Here is a 24,012-nt window from a genome sequence, read left to right as displayed (position 1 = left end):
TTCCATTTTCAGATAAATCGAATAATTAATCGAAATTAATCGGTATTTACAATTATAATAGCAATTGTTTTCAATCGATATTTACGCGATGTAATGGGAAATATCGTTCCATATAAAATAATATTTCAACAGAGCATAAAACGACGTTTAATAAACCTGAAATATACGCATCCCCGTTTTCGATCATCTTCGATAATTCTACTAAAAAGATTCTTATCAAATTTTTCCCTCTATCTTTCCTTTCGCACCATATTTATCCAAATTTCTCTTTCCCTTTACTAAGAACGCCTTACGCCTTACGCCTTACGCTTCGCGAGTAAGTCGGAAAGATCGACGCGTCTAAAGATTCTTACGGCGAAGGAATAACGAAACGGGACAGATCAGCGGCTACCGATTTTCCCGCCCACGTTGGCAAACTGGTGGCGAAAGTTCGTCGAGTGGATCGCGCGAGAAAATCCCAACTAATCTCTCGACTTTGAGAGAAATCCGCGCTGGGATCAAAGTTGTATTATACGTAGCCTGTTCGAGAGGGCGAGTCACGCCTAACCGACAGCACGATGTAATATCGCTAGATACGACTTACCGAAAACCGAAACGTGTCCCGATATACGTGTCACGATATGAAAAAATAGCTAGATACTGTAAACTGTACGCTAATCTAACTAACTGTTTTGTTCGTTTCGGCGATATTTATCAACCTATCTTTGTTACGTAATATTTCCGACGAACCAAAAGAAATACCTGTTCCTGACACGGTCACCTTACTCCGATCTTCTCATTGATTTTTCAAGAGGAAAAAGCCAACCTTTTACGATCGCCGATATACCTTGTTACGTCCGGTGACTCTTTACGTAACTCAGGATCCATCCCTCGATCGAGGCGGCCATCTATTTAACTTATATCTATAGACGGCGAGCGCGACTGTCTATGTCTACGAGTTGTTGGAATAAACTGTACATCGTAACCTGTTACTGTAGCGTCATAATCAGTTTAACCAGCTCTATTATCCTAAAAGGAATAGAGGATCGATCGTTTCGTGGATTATCGTCGATTATCTAATCGTAACGGGAATTTACTTGCTCGCGATCGTGTCTCTCCGCGAACGGTCCAACGACCTTATACATACGATAATTTGAATTTAATATTTACTCGTCCGTCGTGCCGGATATTAGACAAACCATGATGCAAACGTAAAGTGACCAGCTGCGGTAATCGGCTTAATCGCCGCCCGTTATAATCCTTTCGATAAATACATTTTCATCGTTTCAATGAACAACGGTCACGTTCACCGCGAACAATGCCGACTAATCGACAACACCGGTTCCATCGATCGTGCGAATTAACTTTCCAAACAACCAAAGCTATCGATTTGCCTTTCTCGCCTACTGCCTCCGCAACAGCCCTTTATTGACGCAACTGTGCATCACCTGTGCACCATCGAATCTACCGTAATTTGTTCGGTGCCAAAGTTTCCCGATCACCGCCCGACATCGCTCTACCGTTGGTGAAAAATGAACGTCCGACGCAACGAAACGTTGTCTAATTTGTCTAAAAATTACAAGTTTGGAAAAATATCCAACTACGATGATATTTGAAAGATCTGATAAACGGAATTCGAAGGACGCGACGATATCTTTCTACGATATACGATATAAAGGATAGAAAAGACGAGCGAATACAGAGAGAAATTCTTTTAATCTTTAACCATATATTATTATACAACAGAACACGTTGTTGCGATTGCGCGTTACGATCGTTTCTTCGATTATTTTTCAAACGCAACCCTCCTTTGGTACGTATACGTCGACGTTGATACAAAAATACCAAAAATACCGAGCGCAACTTGCATTTGACTTTGAAACGTTTAACGGATTAATATCATACGTGGCGTACTTTATGTCGATATATCGTATTTATTTGATCGAAGGACGTGGATGTAAAAAGAGCGATCGAATCGTATCGAACGAAAAGTATCCTTGTAAACATCTTTGCAACGTAGTTACGAAAGAGAGTAGAAAAGTTCTATCGCGAGTATAGATAAACACTTACCCTTGTCTTGCCCGACCCGGTTGGACCAACCAGCATTAATCCGTGCCGCACCACAGTCGTCTCGTACAATTGGATAACTTTCTTCACGAACTCTGCGATCAAACGCGTTTCGATCATCGCCTTATAGCACGTTCGAACACGGAATTCTATCTAAGCCGGATCTTCTATCGAAAGATTCCGGCTATTATGGGAAAACGTGTGCTCCAACTTTTAATTTCCATTACGATTAACTTTTAGTTATTCGGGTGACTGAATCGTTTAGTAAAAGTCAAGCTCTACGATACACTGAAAAACATCTCGAAAAAGAATATTACAAAAAACGTATAGAATTTGAATAAGAAAATGTAATTAAGCGAGTCGATACAGAGAGTATTAGTGGTATTACATAGAGTTTCGGGATCGACGAAACGTATAATAATAACGATTAATGGAGTTTAATGAAACGAAACGTAATGAAACGAAAAATAAAATTTTTGATAATTTCGAACGCTGGAATAAACTGCAAACTGATCCGAAACTAATATTTAGCATACCGTCAACTTCCTCTAGGCCCATCCTCGCAATCGCTGCACGAATTTGGGTTTCCAATACTCCGTGGTCTACGTGTTTCTCCTCCAAACGTGGAAATAAATCAGACACGATACCTGATTAAACGAAGGAGATACGTGGTATCGTGAAAGTCGAGAACTTGCGAAAGAAGAAGAAATTCTAGGAAATTACCGTTAAACAGCGTCAAATCGTCTTTTAAGAACTTGGGAACGTTCACATCTCGCAAAGCACGTAAACAGATCTGCTGTTCGTTTAAATCTTTCTGTTCCCTTTTTAAATTTCCTGCCACAGCGATCACCGTCTTCACTGCTCGCATTCCGAAATCGTAATGATCCTTGGTAAAAATATATATTTCTCAAGGAAAATTTTTCACTTCCCAACTGTACGTAGGACAAAAGGATACTGCCATTCTATCCACGAAATCCAGCAAACGCAATTTCCAACTAACTAACGCAATAGTAAAATAAATTGAGAAAGTAAAATAGCAGTAAAGCTAAATATGAAAATGCCGTGAACTTGAATACCTCGTGCCTTAACCGACCAAGTTAAAATATCGACCGGCGATCGGAAAATGAATCGTTCGATGATCAAATACGTGTAATTAAATTATGTAACGCGTTAAACGTCTTGAGAATATGGTACCTGTGTGCTCAATTGTTCCGAGCTCAATTTAAACGTAGTCGTTATTTTGCCGGCCAAAACTTTCGCCTCGGAAAAGCCGTACGAAAATAACGAAATTTCAGCGATGAGCGAATAGTCTGGTACCATCATAGCCACAGGACGGAATAAAGCTTTCAAATTGTCCGGTAATTCCGTCCTACCCGCGTAACCAGGATTCATAGTGATGAATACCGCGCACGATGTCTTCAGTACGATTTCATCCCCTTCGAACATGAACCTGAAAAATATCACGAACAATTCGTCGAAACGAAAGCCATACTCGTAAATTGTACTATCCGTTTAAAACTATATTAAGGAAAATTCATAGACTCACGTGTCCATTCGCATTTGTTGCGCTTGCTGGATCGTCATGATCTGCTGGGCAATCACGGACAACACCTCGATATCTATTCTGTTGAATTCATCGAAACATGCCCATGCACCTGCACTGCGGTGATTATATTCAAGATAAAACGAATAAATGGCAGATAAATGAAGATCGTTGTCGAGATAATGAACGATAATTAAAACGGATGAATGAAATGGTTAAAGGATTTCGCAGAAATTACTCGAATTCAACATTCACGACACAAACATCTTTGCGAATCGAATCCGATGAAATGAAATTTCCGTTTAATTAAATTTAAATTTAATTTATAAAATTAATCAGAATATCAGCGTGGTTGCGTGTGACGGGGTTAACGTACGAAACGAAGATACCGTCTTCGATTTTCAACTTTTATTTTTTAATTTACAAAGCCCGATAAATACCGGTCTGTATCGACGATAACGTAGAAATATTAATTTATCGTTGAACGTTGATCTTTAACATACAGGTACATGCATCTGCTCGAACCTACAGACGATATTACGATACGTGACACGTGGAAAAAGTCAAAAGAGACGAAAAGGTCGGACAAATCGGATATTACCTTGCGAGACCTTTGAAGAACTTTCCCATCGACATAAAGTCCAACTGATCGGAACAATTGAACACTACGCACTGTATGGCGAACGCTTTGGCAAGGTCCTTGGTGGTTTCCGTTTTGCCCGTTCCGGCGGGGCCAGCTGGCGCACCGCCGAATTTCAAGTGCAACGCCCCGGTTAACGTCAAGTAACATCGATCGGTCAGAGGGGTGATGACGAGTCTTCCGGTGTTGCCCAGATATTCGTATCTTTCACCAAATTCCGATAAATAATAACGATTAGGTTTAGAGGTAAGGCAGAGAGACGGGAGGGGGGAGGGGTTTATATAATAAGAAACAACATTTGAAATAAAAATTGAAAAATGTTCCAGTTAGTTACCGTACCCGTACGGAAATTCCGCATTCACAGCACGCACTTTCAGCTCGCCATCCACCCAGTAATAACGAAGTTGCGATATCCAATCGAAATCATTCACGTTCGATACTTTTTCCTGCAACAGCTTGTACAGCACATCGCGCGCGTGCACCTCGATGGTGATCACCGCTTCCAGCATTAATCTTTGAATTTCCGTTTGTGGACCGCGCACCAATTCGCGTAGATCCTCCATCTGTGGGATAAATTCTATTCGATTCGTTGTTTACGGCAAGATTTCACTAGTCGACCATGTAAATAGAATAATCAGGATCGTGCGAGAAACAAAATGAACGACGTATCGACATATCGTATACGCATATTTTATATTATATATAACCGCGTATATATAAGCCAAGGAAACGTGGTCAAGTACTTGTTATTATACTTTCATTCTCGGCGACTCTGTGTCTTACGTGTGCCAACAGTCGTTGATAGTAATCGGAGAGAGTTTTGGTACGAATGCCGTTCTCCACTTGCGCGGTCCAATAAGTTTGACCGCAACAGAGAGTCACTTGTCCCGGCCACATGTACACCCACGCTTTCCTTGGAATTACATCGATGACTAGCAGAGCCGTTCCAATGATGTTTCTGATAGTGGTGCGCATCACCGTCTCCAGATCGCCCAGCCAAAACTCCACGCTCCTCAACGGGTACATCGGCGGATCAAGCACCACTTCCTCCCTCTCGGCAGAGTACATTCGAGTGATCTGTAGATCCTCTTCGAACTTCACTTCTCGAATGTTCTCGAAACACTTTCTGAGGTGCGGTTGCACCGCTTGCACGTTCTTCGCTTGAGCCAGGATCTCCAAAAGTTCCTCGTCGCTGAGGAAGTAGAATCGAGGAAAAATTCGTCGTTTCATTTCCAAGTAGTTGGATAGACCTTTCTGCACCACTTCCAGCAAACTTTGGCACTCTTGAAGGCTCTCCAGTAGATTGATGTCGGGACATATTTTGATAACCTGTCGCGATAGCGCTTTTAGCTCAAACTTTCGAGAAACGAAACGTTCGTCGACATTTTCAAACCGAGACATATTTACGAAACGATAAAACGATAAAATAAAGAAATTAGCGAGTTACGCGTTTCTCTAACGGTTTCTTACTTTCCAACGGGATATTAAAGGAATACGAACGACGAGTAATTAAGATCGTTTAAGATTACGTGGAATAGAAAAGGAACGGTTCTAAGGTAGATAGGACAGTTACCGAGAGAATATCACAAACAAAGCGAGACATTGCGTATGAAATTACATAGGGATTTTCATAGGCGTTCTTCATGATTCGTCTCCAGTTGCGTTCCATCGCATTGTACTTCCTAGTCTCCACCGGCAGCTGAACCTTAATGTCCTCCGACGTAAATATCGGTTCCAGATACATCCAGTCTCTGTAATTGCGCACGTTCTTATCGTTAAACAAACGCTCGATCCCTCCTACCTTTGTACTTCGATCCATAAAATCAGCACTTGCTCCGTCAACTTTAATTTATACTCCCATTCGGTAATCTGGTCCTCGAAAACGGTCTTCAACGGGCTGAACGCCAGCTGCTGTACGCTGAGTATGTGATTCTCCAGTAGCATCGTAGTTTCCTCTGCCACCTTTATTATATACGTTCCTATACACGGCGGATAGATAAACGGATCAACGCGTCGTCGTCGATCGAACGAACGAAATGCTCGATAAAATTCCACTTTATACCTGTATACCAGATACGTAGTAACGAATACGAACGAAAGAAATAAACGTACTGACCGGTTGTTTTATACGCCAGTATCTCCATAACGATCGTTTCCCACTCTTCGATCATCTTGTTCAACGTCCGTTCCGTGGCGTATTCTTTGGCTGCTGTGTCAGCGACGGTCTTTACTAATTCTTCAAACTCCTCGATACCGAGCATTAACAGCGATTTAAACGTTATGCTTGGCTTGAGAGCCATCTGTATGCCGGTTTGCGCGCTCAGTTGCTCAAAGTGACGATCCTTCATTCCCGGATCCCGAAGAGCTTGTATGAGACTAACGTAAGGCTTGAATTCGTCTATCTGTTGCCTTATGGCGATTGCGATCGCTCGCACCTCTGTCCCAAAAGGAAAATTACTCGCCTTTTCGAGCAAAAGATGCTAATTTTCATGCCAATTTTCTAGCGAATTGTTCGAACCTACTTGGAAATTCTTGAAACGTTCGAATCGCGCGAGTCATTGCCCGATGCATATCAGCGACTAGAACGTCGATCTGAGCGCCATCCACGTTCATCAACGGATTATCCATCCATATGTCGTGCCATTTAAGCCAGTCTACGAATTACGAAACACAACATTTCGATAACGATGTCGAACTCGCGAAATTTACTTTCGACAGAGGCAACGCTGCTTCGAAGGTAAAAGTTTTTAAAATAGAGGGTAAAAGGCAAGGAATTTTATTAAAATTGACTTTTCGGACTGGCTGGCGCGTCCAATATCGACCAATATCGTTCATGATCGTATACTTGCCCGAAGCGGTGACCCACAAGCTTCTGTAAGGTTCGAAGTCGCGCATCAACTTGTGCAAATGATCGAAAGGCACCACTTTCATGTCGAGCAGCTTTTGCCGTTCATTGAGCAACAAACCCATCTCCCGACAGTCGACCATGCTTTTCCAGATTCGTTTCACATCGAGCGCAGTCTCGTGTATACGATTGATATCCGTTTGAAGAGCGATGTTTGCCACGTTGCTAACCAGAGTGTCTATTCTCTCTTGCAGTAGAACCTCGTCCTGCAGTTGGATTTTGTAGAACTTTTCCTGCTCTTCCATCAGCCGTTCGTACGTTTCTCGCACCTGCTTGAATTTTTAGCCAATCGTTCAATTAGAATTCAGACACCGTCTCCGATCCAATTACTCGTTTATGGTTGGCGGAAAAAAATGTTCGTTTGAAAAATATTTCCAATCGACGTTCCACTTACGAATCTTTTCGTTCTCTCTGTCACTCCATTCGAAACTTATAACAAGTAAATAGCGAACTTAATCGTTTTCTACGCTAACGCGCTAATCCGTAAACCGATCGATACGAAGATTTTCATCACCTCGTTCTCAATTTGAAGAGGGCAACCGATCACTTCCCACTTGGCGTGGAAATCTTCGTCGGATATGTTCCATAGAAATCCGTCGAGAATATCAAAATCCAACTTCAATACGTCCATCCTCTCATCGAGATTCTGCACTCGAAGCGGAATAGTTTCCATCCAATCGCGTATCTCGAATATATGCTCGATACTCTGCGGCGCTTCCCTCAATTTGTACCTTATCTGCGTGTATTCTTCCAAGATATCGTCGACTTCCGTTCGTAACTTCTCCGTCAACATAACGAGCAATTCCGTGGCACACTGGTGCCGTTTCCGCATCAGCAAATCCTTCAAAGGGCGAACGTTCGCTAGAAACGGACCGATGGCAATGGTATTGGGTAAAGTCGCTTGCAGATTCTGCTTCATCGTCATATGAAACGCAATTTCCTCCTTTATCTCCGCCGTGCTAAGCTCCTCCTGCTTGTACGCCCTTCGACATCGATATCAAATTTTATTTAGTCACCGGCCGCATTATTTCACGAGTATCGCGCGCCAACCGTTCTTTTCGCCAGAAACGTGGTACGCTTCGATTCAATTTCGATAGAAACTTGTATTTCATTATATCTATACGTTTCCATCTATCCGATATTTCGCTAAAAGATGCCTTTATGAAGATTAATGTTAATTATCGCGAAGGTAACAAAAGCATCATCGTCGAACATGACTCGACGAAACGGTATCCAACGATAATTTCTATTAAGATTACGCGTGAAATCAAGAAACGATCGCAAGCGTTGTTTCAAGTTTCAAGTTTCAAGTTTCAAGTAGGATGGAATTCACGAAATTTCGATCAAGCTCGTTCCAATGAAATTCCGATTAAATATTCGAATGGCCAAATTGCGCGTGATTTTAAAACAAACCGTCAAACCATTCGAAACGATATACTGGAACGTAATGTTGGTGAAAACGTTAGAAGAACGTACCACTATCCATTCTACGCATTTTAACTGGAACAACATTAACAGAATTCTAATCAGATTCCGATCCGGATTCTGAACAGGATTTTAAAAACGAAATTTTTCTATCGTTCGAAAGCGCGTTCGTAATTCAATTCGGTAATCGTATAAACGCTCTGAGAACATTTTCACGTCATATTTGAACTTGATTACATTGAATGAAATTGAAAAACTTTGATCACTCACTCGATGTACTTGGGGATGTCGAGATTGAAGAACGACTGATATCGGCTGTATTCCTTCGCGTACGCTCTTAACGGTATCGTCGATCTTTTGTAAGCTATAGTCAATCGGTCGCGAACTTTGCATACCTGGTCTTCGAGTAAACCAACGGAACTTAGAAAAAGGTCGGCTGGGAACTTCAACTTTGGAAGTAGAAAGGGATGTAGTTGCCTGATTTGATGGCAAGCGGCGAGCGCGTTGTCGTATAAAGCGACGATGCTTTCCTTCCAACGATCCACGTTAAACGTTAAACAAAGAAAAACCTCGATAAGTAAAAATCATTAACTCGACGCGTAGAAAATGTCATTTTTCCAAACTGACGGAATAGTGTACCGACCGAGACCGATCGATCGTCTTAATAACAAGTACTGTCGTATTTATTATCATCATAGAACTCGATAAATTCCAAACAGTATGAAGGAAAGTATGATGATTCTCGTTCGGGGAAAAACGACGCTTCCCATGCATCGATCGAGTACCTTGATTCCTTTCAAACGCTATAAAAACGCTTTCCATTTAATTTTACAGAATTGTTTAGACAACTTCCATTTTTTCACGCCTTAATAAACTTGTCTAATTACCGATTGAAATTTGACGATTAAAATAATTTCAATAATTTACCGTCTTCAAATTCGATCGAATTTCATATTTCTAACGATAGATATACATATGACAAGAACAGGTTATATTATTTGATACGCTAAATAATACACTAAAACGCGATCCACTATATATACCGTACCATACTATATACTACAGTTATACACTACACTATACCAGATATACCAGGTGACAAACTTTCAAGTTTGCTTCTCCCACATAGAGAGAAATATAACGAATGAAGTCAGTTTGCTTTGACATAGATATATCTATGTATAGTCTATAGTAATCCGTTAATAGTAATAGTACAGTAATAGTATACCATTTGAGTCACGACACAGAGGACAGAACAAATATATAGATATTCGTTTTTGTTTTAATTTCTTCTAATTTTATCGAATGAAAAGCAATGTCGTTCGAGCGATAGAACGGAAATGCACCTACTACAAATTTGTCTGGATTCGTCGTGTAATATGCTTTCTGTTGGTCCATTTGAAGATCAATCAGGAAGATGGAATTGGCAGCAGGCTTAAATTGGGTATCGATGAGATCGTCTCCCCAAGCGAATGACTCCTCTACGTCCAAGACACACAACGCTGGTCTTTCCAAGATCTCTCCGTATAATTTTATCGAATTTTCCACCAGAACACGCAACGCATACTAGTTACAGTCCGGTATTAGCTTATAAAACTTACGATAATATCTCTATACAAAATGAATACGGTACGATGGATAGAAATCTGGTGTGAAAACACTTTTATACAACTTTCTCGTCGAAGTATTCCTCTATGCGTGTGTACAAAGACACAGCGGCGTAACAACATCGTGTTAAGTGAACAAATATTTTTACTTTGTATTTTTACTTTCATCCCTATTAGTACATCCCCTTTATTTCGAATAAACTGCTACGTGCACAGCTACATTTGCACTAGTAGCCAATATCCGTAGCTTATTCTCTCTCTCTCTCTCTCTCTCTCTCTCTCTCTCTCTCGTACGTGTACATATTTTACGTATTATATCGAATGATCGTATAAATATTTGGCATAAAAGAGGCAAGTGTTATTCGCTTTTGATAGAATAGCCTACAGTTTGGATATTTACGATTTGAGAAAATTATGATAGAAGCATGTTTATGATTGCTCGTTACGTTTTGATATGTACATCTGTTGTTAGAGCGCAATAATCGATTTGTTAAACTTCTCGGAATATAGTCGCAATTTATCGTGCAAATGCCGTCGAAAATATGATAATACTTATCTATCTTCGTCGTGCATATAGTATACGCATGTGCATTTACTATGCCTATGTGTTAAATAACGTGTCAAACTAGATTAAACACAGCCGTCAAACTTATCGTTATATTATGTACATATAGACAGAGTAAATCACCAAAGACCTAAGGCGATCGCTATTCGTTATTTCTTATTAATGCGCTTAATCAATATCTTTTTTTGTCACGGATAGTAGACTCGAAAGACCCTTCAAAATGACGATTATCGATTAATATAAACCTACAAGCTCGTTTTTATCCAGAATTTTATCCAGTGATAAAAAATAACAATGAAAAAAAAATCAAAATAATAGAAAAATTTCATCGATCCTATCCTCTCGACCGATTACATCTGTTAAATACGTACCTGCATACAAAGAGTGGTGAGATTCATGAAACGTTTCAATTTCATCACATCGTACACCCTGTGATTCTTCTGTTCGAGATCAAACCAACCCTTTCCAAGATCCCTCAAGCACATCCTAACCGATTGCGTAATTTTCTCCAACCACGGCTCTTTCAAATACTTAATAACCGTAAGGATGGCCTGGCTTTGCAGATCCTCGAACTCTAACAGTCTTATTTGTTTGCCATAAGAAGTAGCGAATAAATTCATAGAGGATACGTACATGCATTCCGCCATGACGCACGCCATAGCTTGGTATACCTCTTCGTGAACGTACAGCGTTATCCAGTGCGTACGTTGCCTCGTTTTCTAAATCGAAATTCATTATTTTCATTATCGAGACTCGAAATTGCAAACTCGATAAACGTATATATTCTCCAGCGATCTTTACGATCCAGAAAATTTTTAATTATAATTCGATGAGGATAGAAGATCGGCACCGGCGAACAAGCATCGATCAATAAATTGCATCTTTCAATTACTATTTTTAATCGATGTCGCAAAGATTACAGAGACGATCGTACCGAGATAATAATACTGGTGATACATCCAGCGTGATATTATTATAATTGGCAATCGCCAATTAAGCTTACAACAAGCGTTTATTTATTAGAATAAAATGGTAAAGAGAGTTGGTTACTCAATTTGTTTGTCGCTGTAAGCAAACACAAAATTGACAAATCAAGACATTTCTATAGAAACGTCTTATGCAAATCTTTTCCTTTCTTTTTTCTTTTCTTTTTTTTATTAATACGTGGAACGTGTTTAAAACGAAGGTCGGTAAAATAAAGTTCTCGCAGAAACATTATTATCGATGTAATACATACAAAGTGATATTACCAGAAAATTCGTCATGCCTGTATCGATCTTGCCCTTTTTTGGCACCCTTGTGGCCTCGATATCCGGCATCCACGTGACGAATTTAAACATTTCCGGATTTCGCTGTATCATCTGCCTCCACGTAAGATCGCACATGGTCCGCTGGTAATCCAGACAAATTTCTTCCATCAGCTAAAAAACGAAGCGATTACCGTCAAATACGGTAGCTACATAATGGAAATATTCTAGAAAACGAAATGTACGCAGCCTATTTGCAAAGTACGTGGAAGAAGAAAATTGATTTGTTCGATATTAGGAATATCAAATCCGTCAAAATTTCGGATTACAGATCTCTTGTACTATCACTGCAAACATACGTGTGCCTTTTTCACAAAAGCTAATATTGACCGTATATTTTAAACCTTGTTACTTTTGATTTTTTTTTTTTTTTTTTTTTATTATTACGTTGTATATACTACTCCTTGTATATTTTGCGGAAGTATAATGAAGTATAATGAAATCTGAATGAAATCTTTTACGTACCAACATTACATATTTGTGCTTATATCTAGAATTATTCGTAGCCAAACGAACGATCGTTTCTTTTTCTTCTTCGTTCAACGTTTTCATGCCTTCCATTAGCATACAATCCAAATAAAAATGATACCTACGTAAGCATATTTAATAACGTTAAAAGTATTCACGGCTCGGATAGATACTTGGTATATAGCTGAAAATGTAAAATTTTTAGTAAAAAACGTAAAACTTCTCAGCACTTTATAGAAGCTTCGGCAATTCGTCTATGTTTGATGGCCGCCGCCACTCTCTTCGCATAGATCCTTGGATCTTCGGCGAACAGACGAATGTAAACTCTCGGTATCTTAAACTCGCGCTTTCTGCCGTCAAGCGTGAGCACAGTCCACAATTTTCTCTCGCGATCGTAGTGAGTAACAGCAGCGTTGGTCCAAGCGAACAGCTTGTTCAACTGATCGTCCTCGAGGGAAAACATTTCGTCCTCGGATCGGAATCTTGGCACAAAAACGGTAGCCGGTAGCGGATAATGCGTTCCATCGATCATCCCAAGATTTATCCAATCTTCTACCGTCCTGCAATTGTATTTTTCTCCTTCTTTTAATATCTTTCGCCTATGCAAATCTTTCTTTCATTTTAACATATCGATATTTTTTATTTAATTTTTAACATTTTCCTCTCGATATCGCGATATTACCCTTACCACCGTATGTATTTTCATAGTAGCCCGAACCTAACCTAAAACATAGTAGCCTGTGTCCACTCCCTACTTATGTTTTATAAATAAAACGTAAAAGTGTAAAACAACTGCCTTTAAATATCTCATCGACGCGAAAACTTAATTTACATTCTATGATCTATTTAAAATTGTAATTTTAACTTGTGCATGTTAAAAGCATTAAACTTTTTTAATAGCGCACCTACAGTCGTATTCTTCGTCGTCGAAAATTTCCAAAGGAAGAAAATGCGCCGTACTGAACAAACCGTATGTCTCTTCGTAAGTTAGTAGCGGCAATGTGGCGGACGGAGGTAACATTTGCTTCGGTGAAACACCAATTTCCTTCAAAACATCCTGGATTTTCAAATTCCTGTACAATCTGCGTCTCCTCTCCATCTCGACGTTTCGTGGAATTCGCTTGGGCTGCACATTTTGCTGCATTTGTACTTTCGGGACAAACGTCTCCGCCGGAAACGTCTATTTCACAAATGTTTGTTTGCTTGTTTATCTTTTAACCAACTAGAGTCCATGATAATAGTAATGTAAATAATGATAAGCGATATCAACGAGGATCGATGCTCTAGAATCTAGAAATTGCTTTCTATCGTTGTTACAGCTTTCATTTCTGGGAAATACGGAATAAGTAGATAGCTTCGCATTGTAACTTTTACGATTATTTACGTTTCTTAACAGAGACGTTATCCGTTCCGCGTAATTTTCTCCTTCGAAGAAAATCAAGATTCGTTTCTTCAAACTTCGAAGAATTTTGTTATCGGTATAGTGTCGAACGAATACTTTTTCGCGTTATCTCGATAGCACGTCGATAATTCATTATCGAGCACTCTGCGATCCCCCCAATTAGTTTACGTTGCTTACGATCGATCGATCTTCTGGAAAGCTCATCCATCTTTTAGCTTCGCCCAGGATATTATACGTTTCTTGATCCTGTAATTGTCCGACTGGAGCACTGTGATGCTCGGTGGAAACTTGCCAGGCGAGTTTCGTTCTTCTTGGCGCAGTCGCCAAAACCACCACTTCCGGCTTCACAGCATGTTCCACGGTTCCTGTACGCATCGCCCGATTATTTTCACTGAATTTTTCAAATATTTTCATCGATTAATCACCTACCCGTCACGATCTCCGAGTAATAACCCCTTCTTTTAATATTCTGTTCGTTCATAGTTTTACTTTTGTTATTATCCATTTTACATTTAAGAAACAAATTTTAACGTTACAACTTATGTAAACATCGACTTTTCGGATATTAGAACGGTAAATCGTGTATTGCTCAGTTGGCATTAAAAGTCACCACGATTTAGATACGATTTCAGCGTGAACTTGTCCATTACGTCGCTCATCGATGTTTTCTTTAACTATTGACTTCAAGAATGTATAGATGTACGAATATAGATTCAGTAAATCTTCTCCGACGTTATTTCATTTGTGTATATCGTTTGTTGACAATTAATAAAAATCGGAATTACTATACTCGTTAAACTTTGATTATAACTCAGTTAAGTCAAATGTATCTTTGCGAATAAAATCATTGACTAAACATACGGGTTAAAGCTGACATTATGCGAAATAGATATTCGGTGTCCACTCGCGTTTTGAAACACCGATCTCGTGAAAAATCGGAGTGTTTCCTACGCGCTCTACCATTTATAACCGTACGACGATCGTAATCGTCGTACACAGTCCGTTTGATCGAACAAAGCTTTACCGTTTCATACTCGTTCTTTAATCCCTTTCGTACTCGATTAAGTAAACTTTTGGTCATTCAACTTCTCGAACTCGTTTATCCGAACACGAACTACTCTAAATATTACACGAACAAAAAATCATAAGCAGCAAGGACGTAAGTAGTCGTCGCACCACTGGTTCAAATAGACGAAACCCTACCGGATAATCTGTAATTATTACAAATTGAAATCTTATATATACGTCGGTTCTTTCTCCCCTTTGGAATGGGTGGTCATTCTAATTGATCGGTATAACATTTTTCTCATAAACTGGCATTTAATTTTCAAAGTGGCGCTAACACGCTTCTAAATCAAAAAATACAAAAATTATAAAAATGATTATTGCGATAAATTGTCGAAGGCGTCGACTTACGATACAAATCTTTAAATCGTTAAGTATGATTCTCTTATAATGAGAAGATCGCTTCTCATCGCATCGGCAAAAATCATCACCTTCGGCTAACCTATGTCACCTATGTCACATACGTATAATGTACAAGGAACGTCCGATTGGCACTCACGCGCGAGCTTGACTCTTATTGTTAGTTAAGTTAGTTGGTGCGTTTCATTGTCAGTACATAACTCATTTACGAATTACAGCGCGATTCTTTTCATTATCAGCGATTATCCAACGATTCCTCCTTATCCGTCGATCCTTCCTTCGTTATCGATTCGTATTCGACGCATTGATCGCGAAATTGAGCGAACCCCTGATCTTCGAGATATTCGGTAAACACTGCCGATACCACTACAGCCAATTCTGCCTATAATTCTACGTCCGTTGCAGCAGCGTATGCGTTAGCATTGAATTGAGATCGAGATCGAGATCGAGAAACGGGCTCTCGAGATTTCGTGCATTCTCAAGCGGTACACGTCCGATTCACAGCCTCTGTAACATTATGATTTTTAGAAAATGGTCAAAACAGATTTGCCATAATCATATAAGTACGGGTTATCGTTCGATCGAGAAATCGCGAAAGAAATTATTTTCATCGTTTTAATGAAATGTTATTTGTCATCCAGAAAGGAAAATAAAGTATCTATCAACCAGACGCGTTAAATAATATAAAGTACAATAGAAAAATAATGCAACATCAAATACACAGTAAACATAAAAAATTTTATTTTAAATACTTTAATTTATTAACTATAGATGGTTAACTTTAACTTTGTTGAAATTTCTAACATAATTGTGTCGAATGAAAATATCAACAACGTTAATGGTGCAACGAATTTTCATCTTAGAACGATAAGAAAATCGTGATAATAATACAATGGGAAAAATGACGAACGATGTTACAAGATAGATGTGAACTGTGGTAAACGAAGGTGAAACTTTTAAAACTTTTCTTAAAAATTTCCCAGCAGACAGATTAAGATTTCAACTAGAAACAAATTAATCTTGCAACGGCAATTGCTGATCGATTTTGTGAGGTGAAGAAAGAAAGGAAAAATACCGATATTACTTACTATAGATTTTATTGTTATTACTCTTTGCTTTATTTATTTTGCATTCAATTTCAACGTGATATTCAAACAATTCATTTGAAATGCGAGATTATAAAAAATCTTGATCTAAGATATTACATCGAAGTCACCTTATGATCAAATAACTCAACATTGAGATGCCAAGCGCAGATAAACATAACTTACGTATTTATATAAATTGCCATTAAAATTTAATGGAAAATAGGTATAACTTACGATTATCGTCGCAAAGATGTTCGAACAGTAAACAATTCAGTCGTTTATTATTTCTCTATAATCCAAAAGTCAGTTACATTACTCGCGCGTATATAATATTCAAAAGTTCGAAATTATACGCTATATGCAGGCGGCGTTTATCGATATTTACTTCGAATCTCATAGAAATAGAATTCAAGGAATAAGCTACAAGTTCCATAAACTTTGTACGATAACGGTTGCTTTTTCATTAAAACGGCTGATACCGATTGGAAGAAATCTTGTATCAAATTTGTGCATACGCAAATAAAATTCGTACTTAAGTAGGCTAAACGTCGTCCTTTACAGTTCTTTTATCATGTACAAATCACGTATATTAATTTATACTCGAAGATTTACTCGTTGAGTATAGTTAATGCTATCTTATATCTCGTTCTCACGTCGCGTGTACACGTTCGAAAAGGAAGACATTATAGGGGAGAATACAAGCGAGAAACTCGAACTTAATGCACAATGTTCATTTCTACGTTGTATCGCCATCATATATGTACTATACACAGTATCATAATGCACGCGCATATTGCCACAAAGATGAATATCTTTCAAGTTTACCCCTCGTTATTTTACTATTTATTATTATTATTATTATTTATCGGTTTTATTTAATTTTCGTTACTATTACCTAGTAGTACCAGTTAATAAGATGTATTTAAAATTAGTAAGATTGTTAAAATGGGGAAGGAAGGAGAGCATGAACGAGGACAGAAAATATAAGAATGACAAATTCAAAAGAAAGAGAAGGAACAGAGAAAAGGAAAGAAACATGTATATACTAGTGTTAATGTTAATTTCGAGATGTCGTTATAACAGCTGTCGTACTTAGCTTAATTAATAAATCGTCTTGCACCCTTGACATAAGCAAATATTATAACAATTACTGATATCGTGCATTGTCAATATCGAATGTTACGTTTTACAAGATACTATATTATACTTATCCGAAACGATGAATCGAACAAATGATTCGACGAAAATAAAAGACTAATGTTGCAGATATTAGAGAAACAACTAACAAGGATAGGAAGGAGATCCTACTTATTTCTATCCTGTATTACTTTACATATACATATATCGTTATTAACAACATGTCCGAGAAATACATATGTGTAATAATGAAGGATATATTAGAACGGATAATCATATAAAAACAAGTAAAATTTCGAAAACAAAAAGTCATAGAATCGATATAAATAATAATTCAATTTCAATTCGCATGATAATATTGAAACGTGTAACACGGCTGTATAGTATTATCATAGGTTGACGCTTTCCTGATACACACACTGTACGCGTTCGATTCCACGATACAACGCGAACGCTTCTAATAAATGTATCTCTAAAGATTTCGTTGACATAAATGTCGTACGAAAACTAGTCACTATATCGTTATCCTCGGTCTACATACATGCATAGAGCGTTAATCGTAAACTAATTACATATATCTATATAGATGATGTACGCGATACAGCTCGTACGATGTTACACGCTAGAAATTTTATAGAACGAAAGACAAAAATCATATTACAGATAATGATCGAATTAACCGAATAAAGTTTTAAGATTTAGTTAAATGTACACTTTCTAGTTACAAAAATAATCCTGCAAGGTTCTCAATCGCTTCTTGTACAAAATGTTTATAAACTGGTTTCGACGTACACGTTATGTACCGATCGTAAGCATGAATCGTTACAGCTGCACTTACCAGTAGAGTACACTTTTAATAACGTATCGTATAGAATCGTTTCATCGACTCGATTATTATTAATCATGCTTGGATCTATCTTCGATAAAACATGACTTTTCCTCATCGCCAAATATCGATCCATCGTCCGATAACTCGTTCGTATCGACTACCAATTCTTGTTTCCTTTTATTTCGATTCTTTTTATGTGATCGTTTGATAGAAGTTTCCTGTAACAGCTTCATATAAGCTTTCGTCTTTAAATAATTCGGTGGTGTCATGGTCGGTGATATATTTCCCGCGCTGGTGCTCGGACAATTCTGATTATCATCAGATTTGTCGTAAATCGCTTTATTTATCGCATCATCCGCGATAACGCAATCATTTGAAGATTCTAATGGATTATACATTTCATTCGCAACACTTTCTATCGATGTCTCGTGTTTCTCATCTATGGAATGGTTATTTTTCATTGCATTGAAACTTTTTCGTGAGCTGTTCCCACGTTTATTCTTTTTGTGGGATTTCTTAATGGAATCCAGATTAGGATACAATTCAGTAGTTGACATATTTCTTGGAGTCAACCTGCCCGTTACATCGTTCGAATCGCAATTCGAATCGTATACCTCCTCTACATTTCCATTGTCAGCATTGTCATCCGACTTTGTTATTATATCGTCTTTTTCTGACTTTACGCAACTATTCGGAAAATTTAGTACAGGTGTTAAACACCGTGAAAAGCTAATGCTCGCCACAGTGTCGTCCGGGCGCTCATTTTTTTCAGATGCTAAATCGTAAAAATGCGTATATTCCTTAGCAACTGTAAATGCAAATAACGATCTTTTCCTTTTAAGAGGCGTAAAAATTTTAAATTCTTCTTTCGATGTATCCAATTCTTGTAATTCGAAATCATATGACACATTTTTCTCACGATCCGGCGATATATTCTGTGCCTTCTTCCTTTTGCTTGGAGATAATTTATCCAAAGAAGAACTTAAGCTGGCAGATGCCACCACCAATGACGTAGAATCCTCAATATTTCTAACAACATCTAAATCCGAACGAAAATCTTCAATGCTGTTTTTACATTCGGACATTTCATCGTTAAATGTTCGTTGTTCGTATTTGTTATTTGTTACTAAATCCATATCTTTATTGAAGTATTCTTGTCGTTTTAAAAATCCACATAATATTTTGTTATGCTTGTCCTTTTTATGGGACTTTTTGACAGAACTAAATTGCGACAATAAAAGTCTGCTAGAACTCACCTTGTCAGGAGTAGATGATCGCTCGTCTCTTGACACATCAGGATTATTCGCCTCTACGGATATTTTATTTTCTTCTGTACTTTCATACTGTTCAATGTTTTCCGAACATTTTGCATTCTCTTGTTTTTCCGTAGCTTCGACGTTATCTTGTAAAACTTTTGGACTGAACAATCTCCTTTTATTATTATCTTTAATCTTTTTATGAGACTTTTTTATGGAATCTTTACCGATCGTTTGTAAAATGTCGATGCGATTCTCAGGAGTAACGGACTTCTGCGATTCTGATACAGTTTCTTTCACTGGCTCCGGTGTTACCGATCTACCACCGTTAGCTAAATCGATATTTTCATTACACGAATTACTCGCATCAATATCGCTACGATTAGAAGTGTCAGCTCTCGAAAAACAGTCCACATTCTCCTCCAATTTTACTTTACCATCGAATTTATCTATTTTGGGTATAACGCTAGTATAATTCGACTTCCACTCAGACACTTTTTTAGATTCCTCGAAAATATGCTTCTGTTCTTCTGTGTAGTCAAAAAGTGAACCTGTATCTGACATATCGTCTTCGGAGTGGCTTAATATCAATTCGTTAGAACTCCTATTAGCACATTGCTCTATATCCGATCTAGAATCTTGAAATATCGGATCAATCTGTTTACTATATCGACTAAATCTATCTTGAAGTACGCTCTCGTTTTTTACAAAACTATCTGTAAATTGCGTTGTATAGCCATCGCTGCGCCTTGACGATCTTTCCTGTGTATAATATTACAATTACGTACAAATTAACGATAACTTCGAGTTAATACATAAACAGTATAACTATTTATTTTTAATTCTTAAGAGACAAAAGCTATTAACTAAGAGAAAGATATACTCGAGTTCCCTTTCCTTACCTTCTTGTGACTTCTTTTGATAGCGCTCATACTTTCTGGAATTATACAAATTAGATTTTTAGGTGTGCACGATCTACTGTCGTCTTTATCATGAAATTCATGAAGAAGGTTCCTCGAAGTATTCATGGTAATATTGTTTGTATATTTTGTTCTGCCTTTGACACGTTTTAGTGACTGCGAATTGGGTGTCGCAGCGACATAAACAATGTTGTCGATGGTTTCCTTCAATCGGCTACGTAGTAATGGCGTAAAACTTGCTGAATGACACGACGATTTTCTAGTGTACTTCGCATTAGGTGTAGAGTAATGCAGCATTTCATGTTCCTTTGTACTTTGTTGCAATGGTGTCTCATTTTGGTTTTCGTCGATCGAATCAGAAGATGAAAATAATAAACTACTATTTGCCGAGTCGCTAGGATTGTCATTGAGACTCAAATATTTATTAGGAACAGACAGAGGAGAATTAAAGTTCAGGCTCAAAGATTTTCGTATACCTTTCTTCGCGTGCCTAAAACTTTTTGGACTAGGAGTTAAATTAAAATTTAATGACTTTTTGATTTTTGTTTTTCCATAATAGGAAGGACTACTATTGAAATTTAAAGCTCTCATTATCTTAGCAGATCTAGATAAATGTTTGTCTTCCTCGAAAGAGCTGTTTTCCGAATTGGAGTTACAGACACTTGCATCAAAATTCAAGGATCGACTCAGCCTGTACTTAGCAAGACGTTTGCTTTTATGTGGAACCGATCTACTACATGTTATATATCTATGTTTAAATGAGAAATCGTTCTTTTCTAGAGGGCTCCATGCTATAAAGCATTTCTGATCCATCTCGTAATTCTCTTTAGTCTTATCAATATTCATTTTTGCCGTATTTTTCCGTACAATCATCAAACGTTATTACATTCGATATGTTTTAAACATAAAGATTAGCATGTAAATATATAGAGAGAAAAGTTCTTTCATTCACAACCCCATATGGTTATAAATTTCTATTTCTACATACGTGTAGACAAATAGTAATAACTACTAGGAAATATCAATATTAAATCGATATTTAAATTATTTCACGGCACGTTTTTACCATTTGATTATGAATGATTTGTCCAAGCACGATTTTCTCTCAAAATACAGATAATCTCCATTCTATGACACTGCAACAAAACACAAAAAGTTAGATATTTAAGATGCAACATAAATTTTGAAATGCTATATATTATTAACATTTTAAAAGCAATATTGTTCTATTCGTACGATATTTTGCATAGTAATTCTTTTGAATTCCAGTTAATTTCTAAAGTTTAAGCTCAAAATTAATTGAAATTAGATCCTTATATATTTCTCCGTCATCTTAGAATATGGTATATGCATATGTAACTTGTGTTCCGATCGACGCACATACATACATACGTAATAATACAATACAATACAATACGTACGTGCAAATAACCTTCAGAATATAATTTTCAATTATAATATATACAATGCATCAATACAAATGCATCGTGTATTAATTACATATATCATAATTACAAAACGAGTACCAACTTTACAGAAATTACCTACAGAGTTTTAAGTTACGTGTTTGGGGTCAAAGTAATATAAACTGGCCGTCTTCGCACAGAAAGATCACAAATTATCGAAAATCGATTCTTCCTTTACCACATCTTCCTCTTCTTTCTGTATTGAACTATGTATACGCGAAAATCCAAAATTCTATTTATTCGATTACAAATATGCATATAAAAGATATCAAGTATAACTATCAAGCACTCCACTTTATACAAAATCCAGCATGGCTTCGCATGTCTTCTTCAAGCATTTCAATACGTCCCTTTAGAATCGGTACAGCATCATAGTATAGCGTACAGAATAGATGGCGCTGTATATTTCCCATTAATTGCTCTACTCTACTTCCTATTTATTTTACATTAGATACGTCACATTATATCAAGCAGTATCAGATATTAAAATTGTCTATACGAAAATATTTATTTAAAGAATTTATATGGTAATATGTATAATTGTGAATGTGATACTAACAGAGAAAAAGAAAGGATACTTGGGTATGGTATCTTTACGATATAAAAGCACGTTTTCACCATATCAGATTTGGCGAATCGAAGAACGCGTACCACTGCAATTCGATCGTATCAGATATTAAAATTGTCTATACGAAAATATTTATTTAAAGAATTTATATGGTAATATGTGTAATTGTGAATGTGATACTAACAGAGAAAAAGAAACGATACTTGGGTATGGTATCTTTACGATATAAAAGCACGTTTTCACCATATCAGATTTGGCGAATCGAAGAACGCGTACCACTGCAATTCGATCGTATCAGATATTAAAATTGTCTATACGAAAATATTTATTTAAAGAATTTATATGGTAATATGTGTAATTGTGAATGTGATACTAACAGAGAAAAAGAAAGGATACTTGGGTATGGTATCTTTACGATATAAAAGAACGTTTTCACCATATCAAATTTGGCGAATCGAAGAACGCGTATCACAACAATTCGATCGTATCAGATATTAAAATTGTCTATACGAAAATATTTATTTAAAGAATTTATATGGTAATATGTGTAATTGTGAATGTGATACTAACAGAGAAAAAGAAACGATACTTGGGTATGGTATCTTTACGATATAAAAGAACGTTTTCACCATATCAGATTTGGCGAATCGAAGAACGCGTACCACAGCAATTCGATCGTATCAGATATTAAAATTGTCTATACGAAAATATTTATTTAAAGAATTTATATGGTAATATGTGTAATTGTGAATGTGATACTAACAGAGAAAAAGAAAGGATACTTGGGTATGATATCTTTACGATATAAAAGAACGTTTTCACCATATCAGATTTGGCGAATCGAAGAACGCGTACCACTGCAATTCGATCGTATCAGATATATATATGCATTAAATAAATTTACCAAAGTAAAGTGGGCATCATAAATTTTAATCTGTGCTCCATTACGACCTTCTACTCGATAATGACGTAACTAGCTGGCTGTAAAAAGTCAATTTGTTTATAGTTTGCCAGAGGATCGTGGTAGCGGATGTCGGCAGACCAACATATTTTGTTAATACCAATCGAACTCGATAATAGGGCATAATAGGACATTTTTTTTGTACTCCGTGACGTAGATATGAAGCTATAAAAACGAACCGAAAGCTGCTGTATTTAACGATATAGCGGCTGATTGTATTTGGGCAGTACAGTGTTAAAATTCGTTTGTAAATTATGAATATAATTATTTTTGGCTTCCCGTTTTCGGCATGATAACAGGTGAAACTGTTTTGTTTATACGTATATATAGCCTTCACCTCGTCTGCCGATGACATAATTCAAGCATGTACACTGCCACTGTTCAAGTATGCTTGTATAATAAATTTGTAATAATAACGCTCAAGTATGCAGTCACATGTCAATAGTCGGCTAAA

The 24,012-nt window shown here is 37.3% G+C and overlaps 2 protein-coding genes across 4 annotated transcripts in view; both read right to left on the bottom strand.

Moving 5' to 3' along the window:
• LOC100642909 (dynein axonemal heavy chain 1) overlaps positions 1-13,665 on the bottom strand; it is a 51,246-nt gene extending 37,581 nt beyond the window's left edge. Inside the window, exons 1-20 of the mRNA XM_048406539.1 lie at positions 13,412-13,665; positions 12,737-13,066; positions 12,504-12,627; positions 11,982-12,152; positions 11,094-11,450; positions 9,800-10,125; positions 7,649-8,117; positions 7,079-7,403; positions 6,752-6,883; positions 6,346-6,666; positions 6,031-6,208; positions 5,848-5,980; positions 5,013-5,558; positions 4,569-4,792; positions 4,191-4,433; positions 3,593-3,706; positions 3,241-3,496; positions 2,770-2,932; positions 2,583-2,693; positions 2,050-2,141 (exon numbers count right to left, since the gene is read on the bottom strand). Coding sequence (XP_048262496.1) covers positions 2,050-2,141; positions 2,583-2,693; positions 2,770-2,932; positions 3,241-3,496; positions 3,593-3,706; positions 4,191-4,433; positions 4,569-4,792; positions 5,013-5,558; positions 5,848-5,980; positions 6,031-6,208; positions 6,346-6,666; positions 6,752-6,883; positions 7,079-7,403; positions 7,649-8,117; positions 9,800-10,125; positions 11,094-11,450; positions 11,982-12,152; positions 12,504-12,627; positions 12,737-13,066; positions 13,412-13,650 — 4,854 coding nt within the window. The 5' untranslated portion in view covers positions 13,651-13,665. The remainder of the gene's footprint in view (positions 1-2,049; positions 2,142-2,582; positions 2,694-2,769; positions 2,933-3,240; positions 3,497-3,592; positions 3,707-4,190; positions 4,434-4,568; positions 4,793-5,012; positions 5,559-5,847; positions 5,981-6,030; positions 6,209-6,345; positions 6,667-6,751; positions 6,884-7,078; positions 7,404-7,648; positions 8,118-9,799; positions 10,126-11,093; positions 11,451-11,981; positions 12,153-12,503; positions 12,628-12,736; positions 13,067-13,411) is intronic.
• A 2,748-nt stretch (positions 13,666-16,413) lies between these two features.
• On the bottom strand, positions 16,414-23,783 carry LOC100642788. Of its 3 annotated transcripts, none has more exons than XM_048406666.1 (3): positions 22,108-23,783; positions 20,546-21,699; positions 16,414-20,405 (listed from the first exon to the last, which is right to left on the bottom strand). In XM_048406666.1, exons 2-3 carry the CDS (start codon positions 21,434-21,436, stop codon positions 18,456-18,458), a joined length of 2,841 nt encoding a protein of 946 aa, XP_048262623.1. In that variant the 5' UTR covers positions 21,437-21,699; positions 22,108-23,783; the 3' UTR covers positions 16,414-18,455. The 3 variants fall into 3 exon arrangements, with proteins under 3 accessions (XP_048262623.1, XP_048262624.1, XP_020723635.1); XM_048406667.1 differs by having other exon boundaries at positions 22,112-23,783; XM_020867976.2 differs by having other exon boundaries at positions 21,985-22,121.
• Positions 23,784-24,012: the final 229 nt, after the last annotated feature.

The sequence above is a fragment of the Bombus terrestris genome, chromosome 6 (genome assembly GCF_910591885.1).
Source record: "Bombus terrestris chromosome 6, iyBomTerr1.2, whole genome shotgun sequence".
Lineage (NCBI taxonomy): Eukaryota > Metazoa > Arthropoda > Insecta > Hymenoptera > Apidae > Bombus > Bombus terrestris.
The sequence above is the reverse complement of the archived record's forward strand: the minus strand, read 5'-3'. Positions and strand labels throughout refer to the sequence as shown.